This window comes from Dasypus novemcinctus, chromosome 7 (genome assembly GCF_030445035.2).
Source record: "Dasypus novemcinctus isolate mDasNov1 chromosome 7, mDasNov1.1.hap2, whole genome shotgun sequence".
NCBI lineage: Eukaryota > Metazoa > Chordata > Mammalia > Cingulata > Dasypodidae > Dasypus > Dasypus novemcinctus.
In genome coordinates, this window is record NC_080679.1 from 133,773,306 (window position 1) to 133,798,776 (window position 25,471).

Consider the following 25,471-nt stretch of genomic DNA (forward strand, 5'->3'; position numbering starts at 1 on the left):
AGTGGGAACCTGGTACTCAACCACTGAGTTACATAGGCTCACCTGGGACTCCCATGTGGGAAGCAGGTGCTCAACCACCTGAGCCACATCTGCTCCCTAGGTCTATTTTTTTCAATACAACCAGTTAAATGTAGTCCCTTGAATAGAGGCAAGAGAATAATCCATGAGTTTGTAACACTTTCTGCTCCTGAAAAAACATTAAACTTTGTGGTAAACTGCCAAATTGAAGAAAGCCAAATAATCCCCTCACAGAAAAATAGCAAAGGCTTTCCTTTACTTCGAAAGAATCACTGAACTAGTCTTTTCATTTTTCTAAACATGTGACTAAAAATTTTAAATTATTTCCATTTAAGATATGAAGAGTAGATGCTTTATTACAAGAAACGATTTATAATAAATTTAGTTTAAAAGACAGAATAAAATAAAATTTAGAAAACACCCAACCACATTACGTGGGAGAAGATGAAGCAGACGGGACCCGCCTCACCTCGGCGGCTTCGTTCATCTTGACAATCATGGCGCTCACAACATCGTCGGCGTCGCTGATGAATGTGCCGCCGTCACGGTTGCGCCTGCGCTTGCCGCTCATGCTCTTTTTCCGCTGTAGCATCATCTCAAAATCGGACAGGAAGTCCATACTAAGCAATAACACAAAACAAGTTGAGAAGACCTGCATACAAGTTCACTTTAAAAACATATCTCTCTTTATCACAGTGAAGAACCATCCAATGTCTTAATTCTAACCTCATGGAGTGCTGCCTTCATTTCAAAGTCTAAGTACTGATAACTTGCTTTTTAAAGAACAGGTGATTATAATCTTTACATCATCTCAATTGTTACACATTAAACAAATTTTCCAAAACTATACACCATATTCATACTTGAGAAGAAACATTTCAAACTCTCATTCATGGGACACTGCCGCAATATAACAGTTCAATTTAAGTTGCATTTCATTTTTTAGAATAGGAAGGTATTCAAAAAAAGCAGAATAAACTGCTTTTAGAAAATGGAGATCTACAGACTTGCTAACAGCACCAAATCTTCAGCTTCCATCAGAATTGTCAGACTTAAGGATGGAGTTAGCGCATTCTGCCATCATGATGAAATTCAATTCCAAAGCCAAAGACATTTAGCTTAATTCTTGTATGCCAATGGGAATTAAAAAGGAAATTAAAAAAACAACAACACATTTTCTCTAAAACTATAAACAGCAACCAAATAATCAATCTGTGTTTGCATGGTATCTTTCAAGACGAGATTTTCTTGAAGATAGATTCCAACTATCTTAAGTAACTTGAAATAAAAAAAGTAATATTTTATAATTAAAATTTTGTAGATTTTTCTCCCCTAAACCTCCAACCATAAAAGAAGCTTTTCTCTCAAAAAAATATATTTACATTACTTTTTAGAGGAGCCTACTTGGTGAGCTATAAATTAAGAGGCGAGTAGCCAGGTAAATATAATCCCAAAAATTATGCCATCTAGGCACAGGGCAAATGGAATAATAATATAACAAATAATTCAGGAGAAGTGGATTTGGCTTAACTAATAGAGCGTCTGCCTACCACATGGGAGGTCAGGGTTCAAACCCAGGGCCTCCGGACCCATGTGGTGAGCTGGCCCACATGCAGTGCTGATGAGTGTAAAGAGTGTCATGTCTGCACAGGGGAGGCCCTACGCACAAGGAATGCACGCCGTAAGGAGAGCCGCCCCGCACAAAAAAATAAATGCAGCCTGCCCAGGAGCGGCGCTGCAGCAAGATGACGCAACAAAGAGAGACACAGATTCCTGGTGCCACTGACAATACAAGCAAACACAGAAGAACATACAGTGAATGGACACAGGGAGCGGACAACTGGGGGGGAAGGGGAGAGAAATAAATAAAATATAACTTAAAAAACACACACACACACACAAATTCAACAACAGCACTGTACACAGAGAAATGGATGGGAAAAAAGCACAACTAATTCTCATCTCCACTTACTCAGGACCTGAGATAAGAAAAACAGTCTAAAAGACTCTTTTTTTAAGTTCTCTTAAAAATTTATTTTTAAAAGCAGAAACTTACTGTTTTCCTCTCTTTATGTTGTCATCAGAATCTGAATCTTCTGCTTCTTTAATCTGTGTTTCACCTTTTTCTTCTTCCAAATCTTCTTGATTAAAACCCTAAGAGGCAGTGTTCATTAATCAAATCTCTTTAAAGATTTTCTTCTGCTTTTAATTTTTGCATATTTTTAAAAAGCAGTAAATTCACATGGAAAAAAATTAAGTAGGCATAAAAAGGTATTCATCAAAAAGCTCCCTCCTCCTCTACTCACTCATGTTACCAGTTTTGTGTTTTCTTGGAGAGACAGTTTACATTGAGACAGCCAATTCCCCACACACGTATTTATTATCTCTTTTTACTTATACTACATGTGCGATGCATAGTAGATGGTCTGATGTTTTCTGTAACAATATGACTGGGAGAGCAACACATATCAGCATGAAATAACATCATACTTTTTTAAAGCTTAGGTTATTTCACCATGTGCCTGCAATCATGATTTGTTTATGCTTTCTCCTTCTGACGTTTAGGCATGGGTAAATTTTTGAGAAATATTTGCAAAACTGTCCTCCACAGACCTGAATCCAATGAACTCTCCTTCCAGCAAGTTATGAAGACACCCGTTTCCCCACCTGCTCATTACCACAGAAGGAAATCAAACTCTGATCTTTGCCAACCTCCAAACTAAACGATGACCACCTTAATGTCTTAGTGTAGCTTTTTGTGCATTTTCTTATTTTAAGACTGGGCATTTTTTCATGTTTAACAGCCATTTGTAACTCATTCTCTGTAAATGTTCAATACCCTACTGCCCATTTTTCTATTGGGCTGCTCACTTTTTGTACTAAGCAAATACTCTTACACAGAAATAAGCTCTTTGCAAGTGACAGGAATTGCACATCACCCCAACATTTCTGCAGTGATTTGGCTTATGGGAGTATTTGTAAGGAACTTTAAAAAAAAATTAGAGCAGTTATAGATTTACTGGAAAATCGTACAGGAAGCAGTTTCCATGTATCTACCTCCCTGTCTCATACACACTTTCCCTATTACCATTCTATATTAGCATGGTACTTTTGTTCCAACTGATGAAATACTGCTATTGTAATTATGCTATTAACTGTGGACCACTGTTTACATTATGGTACATTTCTATGACTTTTTTTTTGGTGTGGTTAACATATACAATCTAAAATTCCCCATTTTTCCTTTTTTTTATAATGTCTTTTCACAGCATATACTTTTTCTTTTTTCCCCTCCCCTCCCCTGCTATTTTTGCTGTGTCCATTTGCTGTGTGATCTTCTCTATTTCTCTTCTTGTCTTTTCATCTTTCTCCTCTAGGATTCACCAGGACTTGATCCTGGGTACCTCTATAAGGAGAGAGGTTCCCTGTCAATTGTGCCACCTCAGTTCCTGGTCTCTGTTGAGCTTCACCTTGACTCTGCCCTTGTCTCTTTTGTTGCATCATCATCTTGCTGACTCACGTGTGCAGGCACTGGCTCGCCGCGCGGGCACCCACATGGGCACTCAGCTCACCACACAGGAACTGGCTCACTGTGCAGGCATGCCCTCTTTCCTTCTTTTTCACCAGGAGGCCCCCAGGATTGAACCCAGGTTCTCCCATATGGTAGGCAGAGGCTTATCACTTGAGCCACATCCACTTCCCCCATTTTCCCTTTTCAGATACACAATTCAGTGGGGTTAAAGTACATTCACAAAGGTATTATCCACTGCCAAAACTTCTCTATCACCCCAAAGAAACTCTGTATCAATTAAATTTTAACTCCCTATTCCCTCGCCCTACTGTGGCCCCTGGTAACCTGTATTCTAGTTTCTGACTTTATGAATTTGCTTATTGTGATTACTTCATACTAGAGAGATCATGCATAGTACTTGTCCTTTTGTGTCTGGCTTATTTCATGCAATATGCCTTCAAGGTTCATTCACATTTTTGCATGCTATGAGAACTTCATTCCTTTTTATGGCTGAATGATATTCTATTGTACGTGTATACCACATTTTACTTATCCTGTCATCGGCTAATGGATACTTGTGTTGCTTCCATTGTTTGACAGCTGTAAATAATGCCGCTATGACCATCTGTGTGCAAATATCTGTTTGAACTCCTGCTTTCAATTCTTTTGGGTATACACCAAGAAGTGGAATTGCCATACGTAAAGGAAATTCTATACTTAACTGTCTGAAGAACTGCTGTCTTCAAGAGTGGATACACCCTTTTATATTCCCATCGACAATGTGTGAGTGTTCCTATTTCTCCATATCCTCTCCAACAGTTAATATATATTTAAAACAGTAGTAGTCATTCTGTCTTTTCTGGAGAAATGTCCTATCAGGTCAAGTCTTTTTCCCATTTTTCAATTCGGCTGCTTGTCTATTTGTTGTTGAGTTCTTATGTAATTCTGGATAGTAAATCTTTACCACATATATACGGTTTCCAAATATTTTCTCCATTTGTCACTTGTCTTTTAATATTTTTTTCAAGTCTTTTGATATACAAAAGTTTTTTATTTTGAGCAAGTCTCATTTATCTATTTTTTCTTTTGTTGCTTGTACTTTGGATGTAAAGTCTAAGAAACCATTGCCTAATATAAGGTCCTGAAGAAATTTTCCAATTTTTTCCTCTTAGGAGTTTTCTTCTAGACCTTTGATCCACTCTGAATTGATTTTTGTATAGAGTCCACCTTCACACTTTTGCATATGGATATCCAGTTCTTCCAGCACCATTTGTTGAAAATAATTTTCTCTCCCAACTGAGTAGATCTGGCACCCTTGTCAAAGCGAGGGTGTATTTCTGAACTCCATTGATTCCACGGGCCTGTATGTCTGTCCTTGTGCCAGCACCATGTTTTGTACTAAGTTCTACAATTGGAAAGTGCAAAGTTCTTCAATTTTTTTCTTTGTAAATTCATCTACTTTCGCTCTTTCTTGCTTTACTAACCAAAGTACTGATTTCTTTTTTGAACCAAGAGTCATTTACAAGGAGGTTTTAAATTTTAAACTCCTGGGCAACATGGGTGCTTTGCGTGCTCATTTTGTTATTGATTTTCAATTTAACTGCACTGTACTCAGAAAATGTTGTCTATAATTTGTACTTTTTGGAGGACAATGTGGCCGCTGTAGTAGCTGTGCTTCGGCTCCCTGGTCCTCCTGACTCACCACTGTTCACTGTCGCCGAGGAACAAGTTGGTTAGGAAGCCACGCCGCAGCTATGGCTTTTAAGTACACCAGAAAGACGCCCGTGGAACTGCAGATGGTGATTCACCGCACTAGAATCACCTTGACCAGTCGCAACATTTAAGTCTCTGGAGAAGTGTGCTGATTTGATTAGAGGTACAAAGGAAAAAGAACCTCAAAGTGAAGGGACCAGTTCGGATGCCTACCAAGACTCTTAAGAATCACTACAAGGAAAACTTGTGGTGAAGGTTCAAAGACTTGGGATTGTTTCCAGATGAGGATCTACAAACAACTCAGTGACCTGCACAGTCCTTCTGAGATTGCTAAGCAGATTATTTCCATCAGTACTGAGCCAGGAGTAGAGGCTGAAGTCACCACTGCAGATAAGTCAACTATTTTAATAAATATTGTCAGTTGCTTTAAAAAAAAAATTGTACTTTTTGGAAAAGCTTGGTCTAAAATTTATATGGAACAAGAACAGCCAAGTCAATCCTGAAGAACAACAAAATCAGAGGACACATTCTACCAACTAGCAAGAGTTATGTATGAATGGCGGTGCAAGGACAGAGAGATCAGTGAAGGAGAAGGGACAGTATAGAAATAGACTGGAGAATTTATATATATAGAACTTCATTTATGACAAAAATGGCACTGCAGAATATTGGGAAAGGATAAACTTTATAATAAATAGTGCTGGGTCAGGTGGATATTCTAAACGAGAAAAAAAAGTTCTTAACGTCAGTCAACCTTATACCACACCCAAAACTCAATTACAGGTGGACTGTACACCTAAACATGACAGATAAAAATAATAAAGCTTCTAGAAGATGGAGACCATCTTCATGACTTTGGGAGCAAACAAAAATTTTTGCAGCAGAATTTAGAGGAAAAGATTGGTAAATGTGACCTAAATTAATTAAGAACTTCTACTCATCAAAAGGTTCCATCAAGAAAGTAAAAAGACAAACCACAGATGGAAGAAAATATTTTACTCTTCTAACCACCAAAGGGTTATATAAAATTATATAAAAAAGAGACTCATTTGTGGTTTTTTGGTCTGCTTGTTCTATTCCACCTGAGTAACGGATTTTTCCATTTCTCTTTGTAGGTCTGTATTTGTTTTGTATATATGTATTTTAAGTCATGTTATTAGATGCATATAATTTCAAAATCTTTTATCAATATAAAGTGATACTCTATCTCAGTAAATATCTACCTCTTTGATATTAATACAGCCATATCCCTTTTTCTTTTGTTAGTGTTCACATGGAGTATATCTTTGCCCATCCTTTAATTTTCAACTTTTCTGTATCTGTTTCAGACCAATTTCTTGGAAATCACATACAGTTGATTTTTAAAAACCAGTCTGACAATCTTGGCATTTAGTGCATTTACATTTAATGTTAATTTCTGGTATTACCAGGGTTTAAATCTGGTTTCTTATTATGTACTAATTTCTAATTGGCCCTTATTCTATATATTTTTTTTGTCCTCCTTTCTTGCCTTCTCTTGGATTAATTATTCCACTAGTTCCCTCTTTAAATAGAGTATGGAAGTTAAATTTTCATTAGTCTTTTTTAGTGGTTACTTTAGATATTTTACACTATGCATTCATACATGCTTCTGTTGCTTCTTTACTTCCTGCATCCCTGACTTTCCACCTGAGATCATTTTCTTTCTGCCTGAAAAACCAGCTTTAGTATTTCTTTCTGTTGATACACTGATAATTCCCCCAGGTTTTGCAAGCCTAAAAATGTCCTTAATTCACCTTCATTCCTAAAAAGTACTGTTGCGGAATATAACAGAATTCTAAGTTTGCAGTGATTTTGAGAGCATTAAAGATAACATTCATTATTGTTTCTGCTGAGAAGTTAGCGACTACTCAAATTTGTTTCTTCTTTGAATGTAACCCCTCCCCACCCCCACCCCCATCCCCGCCCCCAGCAGCTTTTAAGACTTTCCCATTTTCTTTGGTTTCTTACACTTTCATTATGATGCATTTAGGTACAGATTTCTTTATCATACTTGCAGTTTGTAAGGCTTCTTGAATTCTACGGCTTTATGTATTGCTTCTTCAAATACTGATTCTACTATACTATACTTATTTTTTCCTCTCCTTCTTGGACTCCAAATCATGTATAATCTGTTTTTTAATCCTCTTTTACATTCTTCACATTAATCTTTCTTGATGTTTCATTCTAGATGGCTTTTAATTTAGGTTACTCTATTTTTATAGTTCTGAAATGTCGACTTGGTTTTTCTAAGATCTGCCTTAACTTTTTTTCATGGTTTGCTGACAAAAATTTTATTCTTTCTTGTATTGTAGTTCCCTGAACATAGTTTTTCAAAGGTGATGTATAAAATTTCTATATGTAGGACCCCAGGTCTATATCTATTGTTAGCTGCTACCACTGTTTCTTGTTCATGTTGAATACTTACTTACCTTTGATTATATGCTGTATTGTGTATTTCAAAAACTGCAGAGATAATCTGAGGCCTGTAATGGAGTTACCATTATCCTGAAAGGCTATGCAAGGTGTGTGGGAGTGCCAGCCTTTGGGTTAAGAATTACTGTCATCTAACTTCTGAGACTGAGGTTTTCTAGGCTGCCAGATGACTCAAAAGCTAGGCTCGAGTTCTGGCAAGGGCTATTTTACTCCAGGTAACCCTTAATCTTAGGGTGCCGCTCTTCGGAGTCCCAAACAAAACACAGGGTTTATAAGGTCTCCATATGCTCATCAGGGCCTAAACTTCAAATATTGTCCCTCTAGCCTTAAGGCTGTCAAAAATATGGATCAGCATTTCAGTTGTGTCCAAAACAGGCAAACACCCCTCAGCAAAAGCAGTCCTTAAATGCTGAACTCATCTTTTTAGGTCTTTGTCTCCCACTGGTTCTTGGCTTGTACTTCCTTGTTGCTTTTACTCTGACACCAAGCAGATTTTTAAAACATTTTGGCCAGCTTTTCTAGTTGTTCTTAGCAGGAGGGCTGGCCCAAATTAACTAGCCTGCCACTGCTAGAATCGTTAAGTCCCTTAATTATTGTGAATTTTAGCCTTTGTATTACAAAATACCTTGTTTCTTTAAATGCTTCTCTTTCTCTAATCCAGCTGCTTCTGTTATTTTCCTTTTATATCTTTCCATGGCTTGTTATTCCACTTTCTGAACACCTTTTTTCTAGGTTTTTCTCCTGACTGTATCATAGTTGTTTATTACAACATAAAAAATACTATTAAAGAACTACTGATATAAAAAACCATAACCACTGAGGAAATCTCTCCATCTTATACTTACTGTAAATTCTTCTTCCTCTTCATCACCTGATTCCCCAAATATGTCTGCAATAAGGTTTCTAGAGAGAAATTTAGAAAAAAATTTAATTTTTCTTCTCATAGCATAGAAATCATAAAACCTTAACGAAAAGATACAGTTTACACAGTAAAATGTGCAGGTTTTCAGTATGCAGTTCAGTGGGTCTTGACAAATGTACCTATTCACACAACCAACATCCTAATCAAAATACAGAACAAGGGAAGCGGACTTGGCCCAGTGGTTAGGGCGTCCCGTCTACCGCATGGGAGGTCCGCGGTTCAAACCCCAGGCCTCCTTGACCCGTGTGGAGCTGGCCCATGCGCAGTGCACGCAGGGGTGTCCCCCGCGTAGGGGAGCCCCACGCACAAGGAGTGCACCCCGTAAGGAGAGCACCCAGCGCGAAAGAAAGTGCAGCCTGCCTAAGAATGGCGCTGCCCACACGGAGAACTGACACAAGATGACACAACAAAAAGAAACACAGATTCCCGTGCTACTGACAACAACAGAAGCGGACAAAGAAGAACACGCAGCAAAGAGACACAGAAAACAGACAACCGGGACAGGGGGGGTGGGGGCGAAGGGGAGAGAAAGAAATAAACATCTTAAAAAAAAAAAAAGATACAGAACAATTCTATTTGCCCAGAAGGTTCCTTCTGGTGAATCTTCTACCCATTTCTACTCAGTCCCCTGCATCCACACACTCAAGGCAACCATTACTCTAATTTCTATTACCATGGAATAGTCACGCCTGCTCTTAAACCTTATGTAAACAGAATCATCTGCATGTTCTCTTTGCTTCTTTCGCTTAATGCAATATTTTGGCGATCCACCCATGTGTGGCTTGTAGCAGCAGTTCATGAACTAAAATCTTAAGTCCACAGACATGGAATTAGGTAATCATACTACCTCAGCAGGAACTTTTAATATAAGCTTACAAAAACTTGAAAGAAACCCTCTTTACCACCTTACAAAGACTTTTGAAAGCTCATGGAATACTGTCACTTACTCTTCTTCATTTCCTGACTCACTATCACTCCCAAATAGGTCCTTCTCTTCATTTTTCTTATCAGACAATTCTTTCCCTGCTTCTTCTTCACTGTCTGATGCTACTACAGTCTTCTCTCTTTTGCCTGATTTTTCCGAAGTAACATCACTATCGGAGTCATCTGCATCAGAGATGACACGACTCTTCTTTGCTGTTTAAAAAAAAAAAAACAAAACAACAACCCATCATTAATCTTACTTTCTCAAGACACTATACTTACTAAGTATAATAGGGCCTTTAAAACAGCAGTAAGTGGCAAAAATAAAAGGGCCTCCTGAAACAATTTTTAGAATGGAAACGCTAAGAGGCTCATTCAGAGTCATCTTACACTTATCTGTTAATCTGCTAAGAAAAAGTGGTCAAAAGTTGAAGGAAGAAATTAAAAAATGAAAGTGGGCATCAATAACTACCTTTCTATTAGAAGATAGAGACTGATAGATTTTCCATCGTAGGATAGAGAAAATAAGATTAGACTGCTACTGAAGAAATGGCATCCCTTTGATGTGCGGCCTAAAAGTGGAACCAAAAAGGACTGGATGGTCTTGTTTTATTCTCCTGAAACTGGCTGCTTTTGAGGTACTCATTCATTTTTCTTCTCCTATAAGAACTGTAACGTTAGAAGAGAACACCCCTTTTCCAAAGAAAAATAAGTTTCATAAAAAAGTAACCAAGTGAAAATGGACCCCCAGGTAGCAGAGCCTGTACTACTCTGCAGACACGGAATCTCTAATCTCCCTCGAATATCCCTGCATTTGGGTATTCAGTAGTCTTTAACAAACGAAAAGAAGGTACCTGTGGCTGCTCCACTCCTGTGAATAAGCTGTCAAAGAGGTACACAGCTAACTCTGGATATAGTCAGGGGTTTTCACGCCAACATCTTACTTCAAAGCATTACCCTTTCTGGTAAAAAAATCTAAGTCTTTTATGTTTTCATTGATACTTGGTCTAGTACATCACTTTGAGGCAGTCAGAACGAACATGTTACTTAGAACAACTCAAAGGAAATTTACCATTACAATTAGCCAGTAGAAACCAGAGGAAACCAGTATCCTAGTGTTTAAAACATCAAAGTGAATGACAGAATAGAGTTTTAACAGAGAAAACGAAATAATCACATGCATAGACTATAAGTATGGCTATGGATAAATGGTCCAAAATAATTCCTCACATGCTTTCTCTTCATCTTCACTATCAGAAAGGACAGCAGCTTTTCGCTTTGCTACTTTCTCCTCCTCCCCCTCTTTTTCATCATCTTCATCACTATCAATTTTCTGCTTTTTTGGTTCTTCTTCCTCGCTGTCAGAACTGTGAAACCTTTTCCTCTCTGTAAGGCTACTTGAATGGAAGGAGTCATTTCGCATTTCTGCATTCTCTCCCCTGTTTTCTCCATCACTGTCGTCATCCAACCCTGCCTTCTGCTTGTGTCTGGAGGCATCCTCAGTTTCTGAATCACTGGCAGGGGCTTTCTGAGGCCCTTCACTCTCCGAGTCACTGGCCTGGGGTTTGGGAAGCTCTTCACTCTCCGAGTCACTGACTTGGGGTTTGGGAAGCTCCTCGTTTTCCGAGTCACTGGCCTGGTTCCTTGGGGGGTCCTCATTCTCAGAGTCACTGACTTGGGATTTGGGAAGCTCCTCGTTTTCCGAGTCACTGGCCTGGTTCCTTGGTGGATCCTCACTCTCGGAGTCACTGACTCGGGGTTTGGGAAGCCCCTCATTTTCTGAGTCACTGGCTTGGTTCCTCGGAGGCTCTTCACTCTCTGAATCACTGACCTGGGGTTTGGGATGCTCCTCATTTTCAGAGTCACTGGCTCGATTCCTCGGAGGCTCCTCACTTTCAGAATCACTCACTGGAGGCTTAGGGAGCTCTTCACTCTCAGAATCACTGATTCGAGGTTTGGGAAGCTCCTCACTCTCAGAGTCACTGGCTTGGGGCCTTGGGGGCTCCTCACTCTCAGAGTCACTGACTGGGGGTTTTGGAGCATCCTCTGTTTCAGAGTCACTGGCAGGACTTTTTTGGAGCTCTTCAATCTCAGAATCGCTGGCAGGATGCTTTCTAACATCCTCGTTTTCTGAGTCACTTGCATGCCCGTTAAGAAGTTCTTCATTTTCAGAGTCACTAGCAGGTAATTTCCTGGTCTCCTCACTCTCAGAGTCGCTCCCCCGGTGATTGAGATCCTCGTTCTCAGAATCGCTTGCAGGAGGCTCTGGGCGCCCCTCAGATTCTGAATCGCTGTCCTTGTGCCTGTGCGGCTCCTCACTTTCAGAGTCACTAGCATTGTGGTTTGGGAGGTCTTCATTCTCAGAGTCTGTCCCATGATGTCTTTTGGTGAGACTATCTTCTTGATCACTAGGTTCGTTCTGAAAAAGGAAGTGAGGACAAATTAGGGAAGTGCAAAAAAATATGTGACAGTGAAAGGTTAAAAATTTCAACAAGTTTTAAAACACAGGCACATGCACACTTAAAAAGTGCAATTCTCATCCTATACCCATATAAAAACATCCCACTTTAAAAAGGCCAACTATCTGAAAATGGCTAACCTGTTTTGGATCCCAAAATGGAGAAAGGTAAGCCAGCTGTAGAACACAACCCCCAGATAACCATATGAGATTAATTTTCAAGAGCTAGATTAAACAAACAAACAAAACAAGCCTAGCTTTCTCACCTAATTCTAGCTCCCAAAACTTTAACTCAATTTCTTCTAAGAAATATAAGCAAACATGCACCCAAATTCTTTAAGGAACAAAGTTGAAGTTTCTAAGGTTAAAATTAATTGAGAGAAAACAGCTATAAAACCTTATTTTATTTAAATGGTCAAGTAATACATAAGGCACCTTCTCCCATGTGAATGTAAACAAAAGAGGAGGAGACAGCATTTACTAAGCACCTACTAAGGGCCCAATACCAAGTCAGACCCTCTCCTGTTAGTTTATTTACTCCTCACAAGAGTTTTCTCCTGAAAAGAAAATGGAAGCTTGGGACAGTCATGGTCACACACCTAGGAACTTGGGATAAATGTTTTAAGTTGTAGGGAGGACGTGACTAATGTAATTATACTAACATGTAGCTTTAATTGAAATAATTCATCTGAAAACATATGTTCTATGGTACGAAACAGATATTTTCATATTATACTATGATTTTTTAAAATAGAGGGAAAAATAAAGAGGAAAAAATACAAAATGATAAATATCAGAAAACTAATAACAAGTGTTTCAGGATTTAGAGGACTTTTTTTCCCCATCTAGAATCTGAACCTTTAATAACATGGTAACAAAATTATGGTATAAGTGTTTTTCCCCCTTAAAATTTTACTGAGTCAAATATTTCCCCTTAGAATATATGCCTGAAGCTACACAAACTTACCACAGATCAATTTTCAAGGAGCATAGTGTTTAGGAACATATATGACTACTATCATGCTATGAAATAATCCAGTGACAAATTATGTTAGAAGATATATGATATGAAAATATTTTCACACGATCCAGACTTAAAATTAATATAGACTCACTTAAAGACAAAGACAGTTTCTACAATGTCAAAGAGTAAACAAAAAGTAAACACACCTACAGCACAAGTTTGAGGTGCCCCCATATTTTATCACCATCTTGACCAGCACAGCATTCCAAAGAAACATTAATTACTATACATATTCATTCAAATATAATGTGTTCGGGAAACTTCAAAATCATAAACTTCAAATTTCCCAAAGGTACTTTTCTTCAGTTATCACAAGGCACTGTACAGGGAGAGATTCCTTGTCAGTCACACAGCTATTACTCTACTTAGGGCTTTTATTTACTAAATGTAAATAATTTAGTAATTAAGAGATCAAGACTGGAGGGATAACATAAAATCTTGCTAGTATAGTCAACTCCTCCAAATAGTTCTAGGGAAACAGACTTTGGCCCAGTGGTTAGGGCGTCCGTCTACCACATGGGAGGTCTGCGGTTCAAGCCCCGGGCCTCCTTGACCCGTGTGGAGCTGGCCTATGCGCAGTGCTGATGCGCGCAAGGAGTGCCGTGCTACACAGGGGTGTCCCCCGCGTAGGGGAGCCCCACACGCAAGGAGTGCACCCATAAGGAGAGCCGCCCAGCGCGAAGGAGGAAGCAGCCTACCGAGGAATGGCGCCGCCCACACTTCCCATGCCGCTGACGACAACAGAAGCGGACAAAGAAACAAGACGCAGCAAAAAGACACAGAAAACAGACAACCGGGGGAGGGGAGGGGAATTAAATAAAAATAAATCTTTAAAAACAAAAAAAAAAAATAGTTCTAAAAATTTACTTTTAGCTATACTTCATAATTTAATGCTTTTATGTTTTAATTTATAAGCTAATTTAAATGAAAAACAAAAAACAAAAAAAAACCCCAGGCTATCTAGAATCTAAGCTCTAAGAAGGCAGGCATTTTTTGGGGTCTGGTTTCTTCACTGACGTATTTCCGGAGCACAAAACAGGGTCTGGCACACAGGCACTCATAATAAATATTTGGATGAATAATAAAGGAGGTAGGTGTGAATACCAGAAAGCGAGGAACAATTAATTAACAAGCACCTGTTCAATGTCTGCTACATGCCAGATGTAGAGATCATGGCATCTCAGTGTGTGACCTGAGATGAGAGGCTGCTGTCTCATGAGGAGCCAGCCAAATAGCTCATAATAATATAATGAGAGAGGTGATATTATGACAATTTGCATAAGGCAGTTGGAATACACAGGTATCTGTACCTAGTTTATGAACACTGAATTAAGAAATTAGCTAGATCAGTGAGGGGGTGCAGTGGGGGAGTGACACCTAGGTCCCTGCTAGAGGCAACTAAAGCAGGAAGTAAAAGGAAAAATTGTACTTGGCTTTCCAATGCTTTCCAAGACATAGCCATCACATAACTCTAATTCTTCTTTGCGTTTGCTCAATGTCTTCTTGATGTCATTTATCTCTTTAACCGTATTGTCTTTCAGCTCATTAATTTGATTTTGAAAATTTGTGTGCATCTCGCTGATTAGCTCTCAAATTCTGCATCTCTTCTGGGGCTTTGCTGTATTTCTTTTCTTGGGCCATGTCTTCTATTTTCTTAGTATGGCTTGGGACTTTTTGCTGATGTCTAGGCTTCTGATTAGGATGTAGTTTACTTAGGTGCTCACTTTCTCGCTTTTGCAGGGATTGGCAGGAGGCTGTGTGTTACCACTGTTCTTGATTCTTAACCTGGTTAGGACTGTCCTGCTGGTTGCTCAAAACTGGGCACTGGACCCAGTAACTGGTTGTAGAGTCGCTTCTTAGGGTCTTGGGGAAGGAGGCCAGAAAAAGCCTCTCCTACTTACTATTTTTTGTTTAAAAAGATTTATTTTATTTATCCCTCCCCCACCGACCGCTTGCTTGCTGTCTGCTCTCTGTCCATTTGCTGTGTGTTCTTCTGTGTCTGCTTGTCTCCCTTTGTTGCGTCATCTTGCTGCACCAGCTCTCCAGGGGCATGGGCCGTCAGCTCCCCATGGGTGCAGGCCAGCCTGCCTTCACAAGGAGGCCCCGGGACATGAACCCAGGGCCTCCCATATGGTAGACGGAGCCCAACTGATTGAGCCACAGCCGCTTCCCTCTACTTATTTTTAACTTTCTTGAGTGTACTTCCTTGGTCTGCCAGCAGATGGTGCTCTTCGGCAGCTCTCAGTCCAATGCTTGCCTCTCAGACAGTATCTGTTGCAACAAAGACCGGATCAATGAGATAAAGCCTCCTGCCTGGAGGCTAAGAGCCTTGTAAACTTTCTCAGAGACAGTTCGCCAGCCTTCTCTGTCAGCCTCTCCCTTTTCCCAGGTTGGAAATATTTCCACTCCACTCTGAGTCTTCAACAATCAGTTCCTGTTAGCAGAGGATGAGACTGGGAGGGTCGAACATCTTTAGCCCCTTGCTGGCTCCAAAGGCAAACAATGGGCAGCTCTGCCCAGGCTGGAGGGCTCCTGGGACACAGCAGACCAAATATGTGGGTCAGAAGCTGCCTTTGGCTTTGTCCCTCTCTCCCCCCTTTCCTGGGGTGGTAGATCCCATGAGCCCCCTTTGTCTGTAGTCGCAGGCCTAGTGGTCCAAGAGTTCTAAAGTGTCTTAGTGTGGGGGATGGTGCCGGCCCGCTGGTTTCAACTCACAGTTCTGTTGTGGCGACTCCCCTCCCCTGTCCCTCTCCTCTAGGTGGGGTTCAGCCTTCGCCTGGTGTCCTAAACCCTAGAAGATCTTTTTCCAGGCTGTTTCAGCCTGTCCTCTAGCTATTTTTCTGGAGAAGAGAGCCCTGTATCTTCCCAAAAGTCTCCATCACATAACTCTAACACCATGCTTGCTGTGACTCAATTTCTTTTGGTTGCATGCAATAGAGCCATCTCTGGCTAGCTCACACAAAAAGAACAATCTTCACAAAATCAAAGTGAGATGAATGACTAAAGATTCAGCTCAAAAAAGGGGACTCAACGACCATTAACAACATGATTCAGTGCTAACCATGCCAAATTTCAGCATCTAGGATCCAAATTTTAAATCCCTAGGATGGAGAACCTAGCTGGCCATGGCAACATCAGATGTCAATCAATCAGTCACAGCCAGAAGAGGGTTAAAGCATTCTAGGCCACTTCCAAAGAAAAGAGTGTGACCATGAGTTTGGCAGCCATCCCCAAGCTTATCTGCTATATTTTACCCTGGGTGTGTTGGCACATGGTGTGCGTGCAGTCCAAAATAAGCAACTACTTATCTATGTATTTAAAAAAAAAAAAGGTGAAAAAACCCCCACAAAATATGCAACCATTACAAGCATATTACATATAGTAATGGTTGTGATAATTATGAAATCCCAGCTATTTTTTTTGGAAATACTAGGAATTGAACCCAGAATATCATACATGGGAGGCAGGCACTCAACCACTTGAGCTACATCTGCTCCTCCTCAGCAATTTTTGAAGTTTCACAAAAATCCGAGTATCCATTATGTGTGACATGGTGGGGGTAAAAAAAAGTTGAAAAATCACTGAAGTGCTAATAGATGAAAAGTCAGAGCATGCACTTAAGCATAATATCAGAGAATATGCGAAGAGATCACCTAAGAAATTACACAGTTGAACTTAAGTTATCACGGGGAGTAGATATAGCATAAGTGGTTGAGGCCTGCTTCCCATATATGAGGTACTGGGTTCAATCTCCGGTACCTACTAAAAAAATAAAATAATCAAAGCAAAATTCAGAGAAATTCTGCCACTTTCTTCAGTGTGTTCTAGGGCAATTTCCTGAACCCCTCAAAGCCTCACTGTTCACATACGATAGAGTCAGCAGTATTGTCTGGAGCTCAGAGGGCTGTGCTAAAGATTAAAGGTGAAACAGCACAGTGCCTGTGAGCATTTGATTAATGTTAGAAGCCACTAATAAGGTAGCCTATTAATATTCATTACCAGTCAGTTTAAGTACATTCTCCATGACGGCAGAGCTGATTAGCCATTCCCACTTTCATATCCCCACAGCATCCGGTGCTTCTAACTCACTGACAGGTATGTGCTTACACATTCATCTTCAAAATAACATGACCTTAAGATCAGAGATTTAAAGAAAAAAATGTAGCTTTTACCTTAAGCACATATAAAACTTTCACTGCAATGAAACAGAAACCCCACAAAACAATATTTAACTGAGAAGAGCAAGCCAAGGAAAAATGATGTTTTTCTCAAGACGGCAAAACCAAAAACAGTGAAATTTAACACAAAGAAAGGAAACTGGATGGAATAAAAATAATTGATAAGAAACAGGGTAAACAAGGACAGCAAAGCCAAGAATAACCTAACTGCTTTGATGCACTCCCATGGGAAGGCCTTCTTTACACTGGTACAACCTCTTGGGGGAAAGATCTAACCAGCAACAAGTCACAGGAGGAGACTGCCAACGTGACTTACTTCAAAGCGAGGCTGGCACTAATGGGGGCTGCCACCAACTTCAGGGAGGGGAAGAGAGGATGGCTGGGCCCACTGAGCTGGGCCGAGGGAGTCAGAAAACAGTGAGAAGCGAGGCTCCATTTCCAAGCAACTTCCTCCTCAAGAGTCTCATAGGTCCTGTGGGACCATCAGGAGGAAACATATGAATTTCTAAGCAGATGATTTTATAGGCGTCTGGATTTTAAAACAGGTATTTCTTTCATGGAATAGAAATAAATAGATGTGACCAAAAACCAGACAGCTAAGTTCATGTTGTCCAGGACAGTATCCTAGTAAAAACAAATAATTAGAACTGCCAATTAGTCATTCCCTTGTTTATATTCAAAGAGTACACTTGCTACACAAGTTGCTTTATGGAAAAGCTGTTTCCAGTGATGACATTCAGAAAGATTAAAATCTTTCCCCTTTTTCCCTATCTGCCTACCACAAAAAATGTGTGAAGACTCTGGGGTCTCAAAGTCAAAAGCACTCTATATTGTAAACAATATACTTGAAATATTCACTGATGTTTACCTCCCTTTTAACTACCAGGGCAAAAAGATATTAACATAAAAACAAATAATTAAAAATATGTAAGCGGAAGCAGACTTGGCCCAGTGGTTAGGGCATCTGTCTACAACATGGGAGGTCCGCAGTTCAAACCCCGGGCCTCCTTGACCCGTGTGGAGCTGGCCCATGCACAGTGCTGATGTGTGCAAGGAGTGCCCTGCCACGCAGGGGTGTCCCCCGCATAAGGGAGCCTCACGTGCAAGGAGTGCGCCCCGTAAGGAGAGCTGCCCAGTGCAAAAGAAAGTGCAACCTGCCCAGGAATAGCGCTGCACACACGGAGAGCGGACACAGCAAGATGACGCAACAAAAAGAAACAGAGATTCCCGTGCCGCTGACAACAGAAGCGGACAAAAAACACGCAGCAAATGGACACAGAGAACAGACAACTGGGGGTGGGGGGGGAAGAGGAGAGAAATTAAAAAAATAAAATAAAAAATGCAAACTTAAAAAAATATATGCAAGCAATCTTAAGCATGTGATTGTATGCTTAAATACAGATTTTTAAAAAATACACTGAAGCTCAAGAACATTATTTTTCAGTATTAGTTCGCACGTCAAGCCTCTTTTGCTTTAAAATAGTGTAGTCTCAACCTCATAGAGATTAACTCCAAACTAGTCCCCCAAGAAGTAATATCTACCCTCGTTCCCATGCAGGATAGCTACAAGGTAATAAACTTTTGGAAGCTGTTACCTAAGTTTTTTGTTTATTTTTTAGGAGGTACCAAGTACCGAACCCGGGACCTTGTACAAGGGAAGCAGGCACTCAACCAACTGAGCTACATCCATTCCCCCGTAAGTTTTTATTTAAGCTTCATAATAATCTTTTTAGCTCTACCACTGAGATAGCAAGGCTGAGGTTCAGAGAGATGATAATTTTTCCAAAGCTCATTAAGTGGCAAAACCAGGATTTGAAACCAGACTGTGGCCCTCACACCCTACTGCCTTCACTGTTAAGAACTATATTAATACGAAATAAACCATTATTGCCTAAACTTAATTCTTCAGGACCCTCTTCCATTATACCATTCCATTCTTCAGCCACAATGAATATAGAGTCATACCTCAAATATGCCAAGCTTTTTGTAAATCTAGGCCTTTTATGTGCTGATTCCTCTAGCTAGAATTATCACTCCACCCCCACCCTCTTTTCTCGATCTGGTAGTTTCAAACTCATTTCTCAGAAACAGCTCAAATGTTATTTCTAGTCTACCCTCCCTCCCACAGAACTTTGTATGTGCCTTCTATGTAAATATACTGTACTACAGTCCCCTGTTTGCAGGCCTGCCTTACCTACCCAGACTGTAAAGACTACAGAGTTTCAAGCTTATATCACTATGCCTAGTAAGAGTTCAGAAAATGTTAACTGAAATATAGGGATAAGAAGTCATCATACACATTATACAAATTTAAGCAATAATGCCAAATTTAAATTCCAGTTCGAGGGTTTAATTATCTTGACTTGAAAACTATATGCCAATGTTAGAAAAAGAAATATTAATAAATACCAACTATCTCCTGTTACCCATGAGGTGCAAGGACAGCTAAAATAAAAAGTCTTCAAAGGCAACATTGTAAATATTTTTTTCTCCCAACTTAAACTACTTTTCCATATGTTCTTCCATCTAATCTGGTAAGAAAAGACAATCTGATATCTAAGAAAGGAAAAACAGCCAGTGGAGGAAACTAAGTATGGTCTACCTTTACATGGAAGGATTTTTTAAAAAAGACCTTTTAAATTTTGAGTTGCTGAGTAAGTAAAAACTATTTCAGGCATCATAAAAATGTTACCATATAAAAATGGTAAGTTATTCTATTTTTCCCTTTGATTTTTATTTTAACTCTATTTTTAAAATTAATTTATTAAAGTATATTACTCATACATAAATAGTAAGTGTATAGTAATAGGCAAGCAGATATGGCTCAACTGATTTGGCTCCCGTATACCATACGGGTTCTCTCCTGAGGGCCTCCTTGTGAAGGCAAGTTGGCCCATGCCCGCAGAGAGCTAGCACAGCAAGATGACGCAACAAAGGGAGACAAGCAGACACAGAAGAACATGCAGCGAATGGACACAGAGAGCAGACAGCAAGCAAGCGGGGGTGTGGGGGGGTAAATAAATTAAAATAAAATCTTTTTAAAAAAGTGTATAGTAATAGTTGTGAACTTACATAACAGACATATATAATATCACACAGGACTCTCATAACTCACCCTACCACCAATAACTTGCATTCTTGTTAAATCTTTTTAACTAACGATTAAAGAGCATTGTCAAAGTATTACTACTAAAGTATTTTTATCCTAACCAATGCTATTATCTTTATATCATTTATATATGAACATACATAAATTAAGAGTATAATAAAAGTTGTGAATTTACAAAGCAAACATGTATAATATCATACAGGGGGTCCCATATATCAACCCACCCACCAACACATTGCATTGTCGTGAAATGTTTGCTACAAATTATGAAAGAATATTGTCAAAATCTTAATAATAATCATAGTCCTTATCTTACATTTGGCATGTTTTTCCCCCAACCCACCCTATTATTTTTTTCTTTTTTATCCCCCACCCCCTTGTGGCTTTTTGCGTGCTGTCTGCTCTGTGTCCATTCGTTGCGTGTTCTTCTGTGTCTGTATTTATTTTTATTTCCCCTATCCCCCTTGCAGCTTGCTTGCTGTCTGCACTCTGTGTTCGCCGGGTGCTCTTTTGTGTTTTGTTTTTTGCTTGTCTCCCTGTTTTGTCACGTCACCTGAGTTGGCTCTCCGCGGTACTTGCAGGCCAGGCAGCGCTCTGCAGTGCGCAGGCGAGCCTGCCTTCACAAGGAGCCCCCGGGTCGCAAACCCAGGGCTTCCCATATGGTAGACGGGAGCCCAACTGATTGAGCCACAGCTGCTTCCCAATCCTATTGTTTTTTAAATATATTTTTTATGACAGATGTTGTAAATTTATAAAACAAACACGCACATGTGCAGAATTCCCAAACACTCCTCCATCAATACACTACACTGGGAAGCAGACTTGGCCCAACGGATAGGGCGTCTGCCTACCACATGGGGGGGCCATGGTTCAAACCCCAGGCTTCCTTGACCTGTGTGGAGCTGGCCCATGCGCAGTGCTGATGCACGCAAGGAGTGCCGTGCCACGCAGCGGTGTCCCCTGCATAGGGGAGCCCCACGCACAATGAGTGCACCCCATAAAGAGAGCTGCCCAGCACGAGAAAGTGCAGCCTGCCCAGGAATGGCACCACACACATGGAGAGCTGACACAAGATGATGCAACAAAAAGAAACACAGATTCCCAGTGCTGCTGATAAGGATAGAAGCAGTCACAGAAGAACACACAGCAAATGGACACAGAGAGCAGACAACTTGGGGGGTGGGGGGGTGGAATAAATAAAAAATAAAATAAAAATACACCACTGTGGTGGAACATTTGCTACCGATAAGATAATATCATCTGACTGTTACGAAGTCCAAAGTGTACATCTGGCTCCCACTTTCCATACTGCCTCACTATCCACACAGTACATCTTTCGCATAGATGCAAAGAATATTGTTATTACTGCTAACTGGTCCACAGGTCACTCCAGCTTTTTTCCCCATGCTTCTCCACATTCCCAACACCCTCCAGTAGTAATATACATTTGTTCTAGCTCACAAAGGACACTCTTGCATCTGGACGATCAGCCCCAGTTCTCATCCACCTCTTGGCCTACTGAGCTATTCAGTTCCTAGATTATTCTCTAGCATTCTGTCAACTGGCATTTACATACCTAGATTAACATTTTCAGTGACATTCCCATTAAGGAACTAGCTGTTATCCACTAAGTGTTACCATCCACTCTATACATTTCCACAGTAAAGCTAATTAAAACTTCTACAAACATTAAACATCAGTAGTCCATCTCAGTCCTTCTCTTACCTCCTTTAAGAATCCACCACCTACCACCAGGTCTTGAAGACATTTTCCTACAATTTCTTCTAGAAGTTTTATGGTTCTTGCTTTTATTTTTAGCTTTTTGATTCATTTTGAGTTAAATTTTGGATAAGGTGTGAGATAGGGGTCCTTTTTCCTTCTTGCAGCTATGGATGTCCAATTCTTTCAGCATCATTTGCTGAATGGCCTGTTCTGTCTGAGCTGTGTGGGTTTGACAAGCTAGTCAAAAATCACTTGACCATACATGTGAGGGTCTGTTTCTGAACCATCAATTTGGTTCCACTGATCTATGTGTCTATCTTTATACCAGTACCATGCTGTTTTTACCACTATAGCTCGGTAATATGATTTAAAGTCTGGAAATGAGGCTTCACTTTTCCTTATTATGATATTTCTGGCTATTCAAGACCCCTTAGAGGCTTCCAAATAAATCTGGTGATCGTGTTTTCAATTTTTTTAAAATGCTGGTGGAATTTTTATCAGGATTGCATTGAATCTGTATATCTATATGAGTAGAACTGACATCTTAACATTATTTAGTCTTCCAAACCACAAGCATGGAATGTTCTTCCAGTTATTTAGGCCTTTTAAATTTTAACACTGAGTTGAAATTTTCCAAATACAAGTGCTTTTCATCATTGGTTAAGTTTATTTCTATTTGTTTTAACTGTCATAGTTTATTTTCACCACTCTTCTGAAACTTTTAGTTACTTTTATTGATACAATCTTCATTTCTAGACTCTCTTCCAGGCCTCTCTCTCCTGTCTTTTCTTTTCAGCTCTAGTATACCCTTTAGTATTTCCTGAAAATCTGGTCTCTTGCTTAGAAATTCTCTCAGTTTCTTTTTATGTGTGAATATTCTAATCTCACCCTCATTTTTGAAAGACAGTCTTGCTGGATATAAGATTCTTAGCTGGAAGTTTTTCTCTTGTAGTATCTTAAATATATTAGACCACTGTCTTCTTACCTCCATGGTCTCTGGTGAGAAATCAGCACTTAATCTTACTGGGTATCCCTTATATGTTATGCATTGCTTTTCTCTTGCTATTCTCAGAATTCTGTCTTTGGCATTTGATATTCTGATGAATATGTCTCTCTGACTTGGTCTATTCAAATTTTTTTTAGATGGGAGTACATTGTGCTTCTCGGACATGGATATCTATGTCCTTCAATAGGGTTGAGAAATTTTCTACCATTATTTCTTCAGATATTCCTTCTGCACCTTTTCCCTTCTCAGCTCCTTCTGGGACACCCATGACATGTATGTTTGCATGCCTTTTGCTGTCAGTTAGTTCCCTGAGAACTTGTTCAAGTTTTTCCATTCTTTCATCTGTTCTTTTTGCATGTTCACTTTCAGAGACCATTTCTTTAAGCTCACCAATCCTTTCTTCTGCCTCCTCAAATCTGCTATTATATGATTCCAATGTTTTTAAAAGTTTATTTATTCCACCTTTCATTCCCATAATATCTGCTATTTTTCTATGTATGCTTTCAAATTTTTCTTTGTGCTCATCCAGTGTCTAGTTCTTAGTATCCTTAATCTCTTTAGGCATCTTATTGAATTTATTAAGATTTGTTTCGGCATCTATGATTTGTCGTCTCAACTCCTTTATGTCATCTGGAAGCTTATCTTGTTCCTTTAATGGGGCCATATCTTCCTGTTTCTTGGTGTGGATTGTAATTTTTTGTTGGTGTCTTGGCATCTGGCTTACTAGAGTATTTTTTCTGGGTACAGTTTTCTCTTTAGTTTAGGGCTTCCTGTCCTTTCTCCCTTGCTGGTTGTGCAGTAGGAGCCAAGATTGTAATGGTGCAATAAGCTGTGGAGGCTCAAGCTGCCCTCATTGTGCCAGGGACCAATGAAGCTTCTCCCAACTTTCTCCTTTGCAAGGGTAGGGACAGAGTCACAGCTGTGTGGACTAATCCAAGTTGTGCAGGCCTAGACTGTAGTTTCCCAGAGACTGATGAAACTTCATGCTCCTTTCTCCCCTACCTGGGGAAGGGACGGAGCTGCAGGTGTGGGCAGCAGTCTATGCAGTGCAGGTCCAAGATGACCGCAGTTGCCCTGGTAGACTTCCATCTGTGCCAGCCAAAGGTACCTGCAGTTACTTGGATAAGCTGGTGCAGGGCCTGCCAACCTCCTCCCTGCCAGAGGCAGGGCTGAAGCCTAGCCTAGGGCTGCAGGCCTATCTGGGCGAAAGAAACCAGTTCCTACCATCACTGTGATTTTCAGTCAGCCCCACTTCCCTTCAGGCGGGGGGCAGATTCAAAATGGCAGCCACTGGCCTCTTTCCCACTTGGGCAGATTCCCATCCCAACTATTCTCAGGGTTATATCTTAGCCAGCTGAGTATATCAATCAATAGCTGAAACTGGCAGCTAACCATCTCCTCCTCCCATTTTTGGGAAATGGAGCTTCTAATTTCAGTCACAGAACAGCTCCTGGGGTGGCTCGTGCCGCCAGAATAGGATAATCACTGGCCTCAGCAGCTTGGCTGGTAATTTCCTAGAGAGGCTGGCACAGGTTCCCGCAACTTCTTCCCTGCTGGAGGTGGCACTGGAGCCTAGGCTACAGCTGCAATCTGATCTGGATGGAAAAGCCAGTACCCACCAATATTGTGATTTTCAGTCCACCCCGCTTCCCCTCGTGCCAGGTATGGACTTAAGATGGCAGCTACACGCCTCTTTTTCTGACTTGGATAGGCTCAAACTTCAGCTGTTCTCAGGATTATACTTTAGCCCGCTGAATTTACTAATCAGTAGGTGAAGTTGGTGCCCAACCGTCTCTTCCTCCCCGGTTTTTGGGAAGAGCTTTCAATTTCAGCTGCGTATCAGCTCCCAAGGAGGGTTGTGCCTCCAGTGGAGGATGGGCACCAGCCTCCATGGTGTGGAGCCTCTACTTACGAATCTTCTCTGCAGATGGGCAGTTTCCTTCCATTCCTTCAAGGATGTGGCAGGATGCTCTTCCGGCCTCCTGGAGCCGCCAAATAGAAGCTTCAGTCAGCTCCAGAGAGCTCTATTTACTAACTGCCCTGTGGCAGGAACTGACTCTAGGAGCTCCTTACTCCACTGCCATCCTGCTGGTTGTCTATTTTTCCCTTTGATTTTAAAGAATAATGTACATTGTAGGAATAAAACAAGACCAATGACAAAGAAGAAAATTAAAACCACCCAACCAAAGTTCATCATTATTTACATTTTGGTATACTAAACCTTCAATTTAATAGCCTGTATCATTTGAGTAACATGTTGAATTTGCCAATGTCATTAAACATTCTTTGAAAAGTTTTTTAAAAAACAATTAAGCTATAGCTATAAATGTTCTATTTATATTTAATCACTCCTTTTCTATATTTTAGGATATTTATTCTTTCTTTTATATCTACTATTCCATTTTGGTATTCTCAATCTAAAGGGAGATCTA

The 25,471-nt window shown here is 40.2% G+C and overlaps 1 protein-coding gene across 6 annotated transcripts in view; it reads right to left on the bottom strand.

Moving 5' to 3' along the window:
* IWS1 (interacts with SUPT6H, CTD assembly factor 1) overlaps positions 1–25,471 on the bottom strand; it is a 49,178-nt gene that overhangs the window by 17,317 nt on the left and 6,390 nt on the right. For all 6 annotated transcript variants that reach the window (XR_011649301.1, XR_002796962.3, XR_011649300.1 and 3 more), the window contains exons 3-7: positions 10,773–11,961; positions 9,566–9,755; positions 8,542–8,599; positions 2,075–2,172; positions 488–638 (exon numbers count right to left, since the gene is read on the bottom strand). Coding sequence is in view for 3 of the 6 variants with exons in the window: in XM_004459214.4 (XP_004459271.1) it covers positions 488–638; positions 2,075–2,172; positions 8,542–8,599; positions 9,566–9,755; positions 10,773–11,961 (1,686 nt within the window). In the remaining 3 variants the exon portion in view is untranslated. The remainder of the gene's footprint in view (positions 1–487; positions 639–2,074; positions 2,173–8,541; positions 8,600–9,565; positions 9,756–10,772; positions 11,962–25,471) is intronic.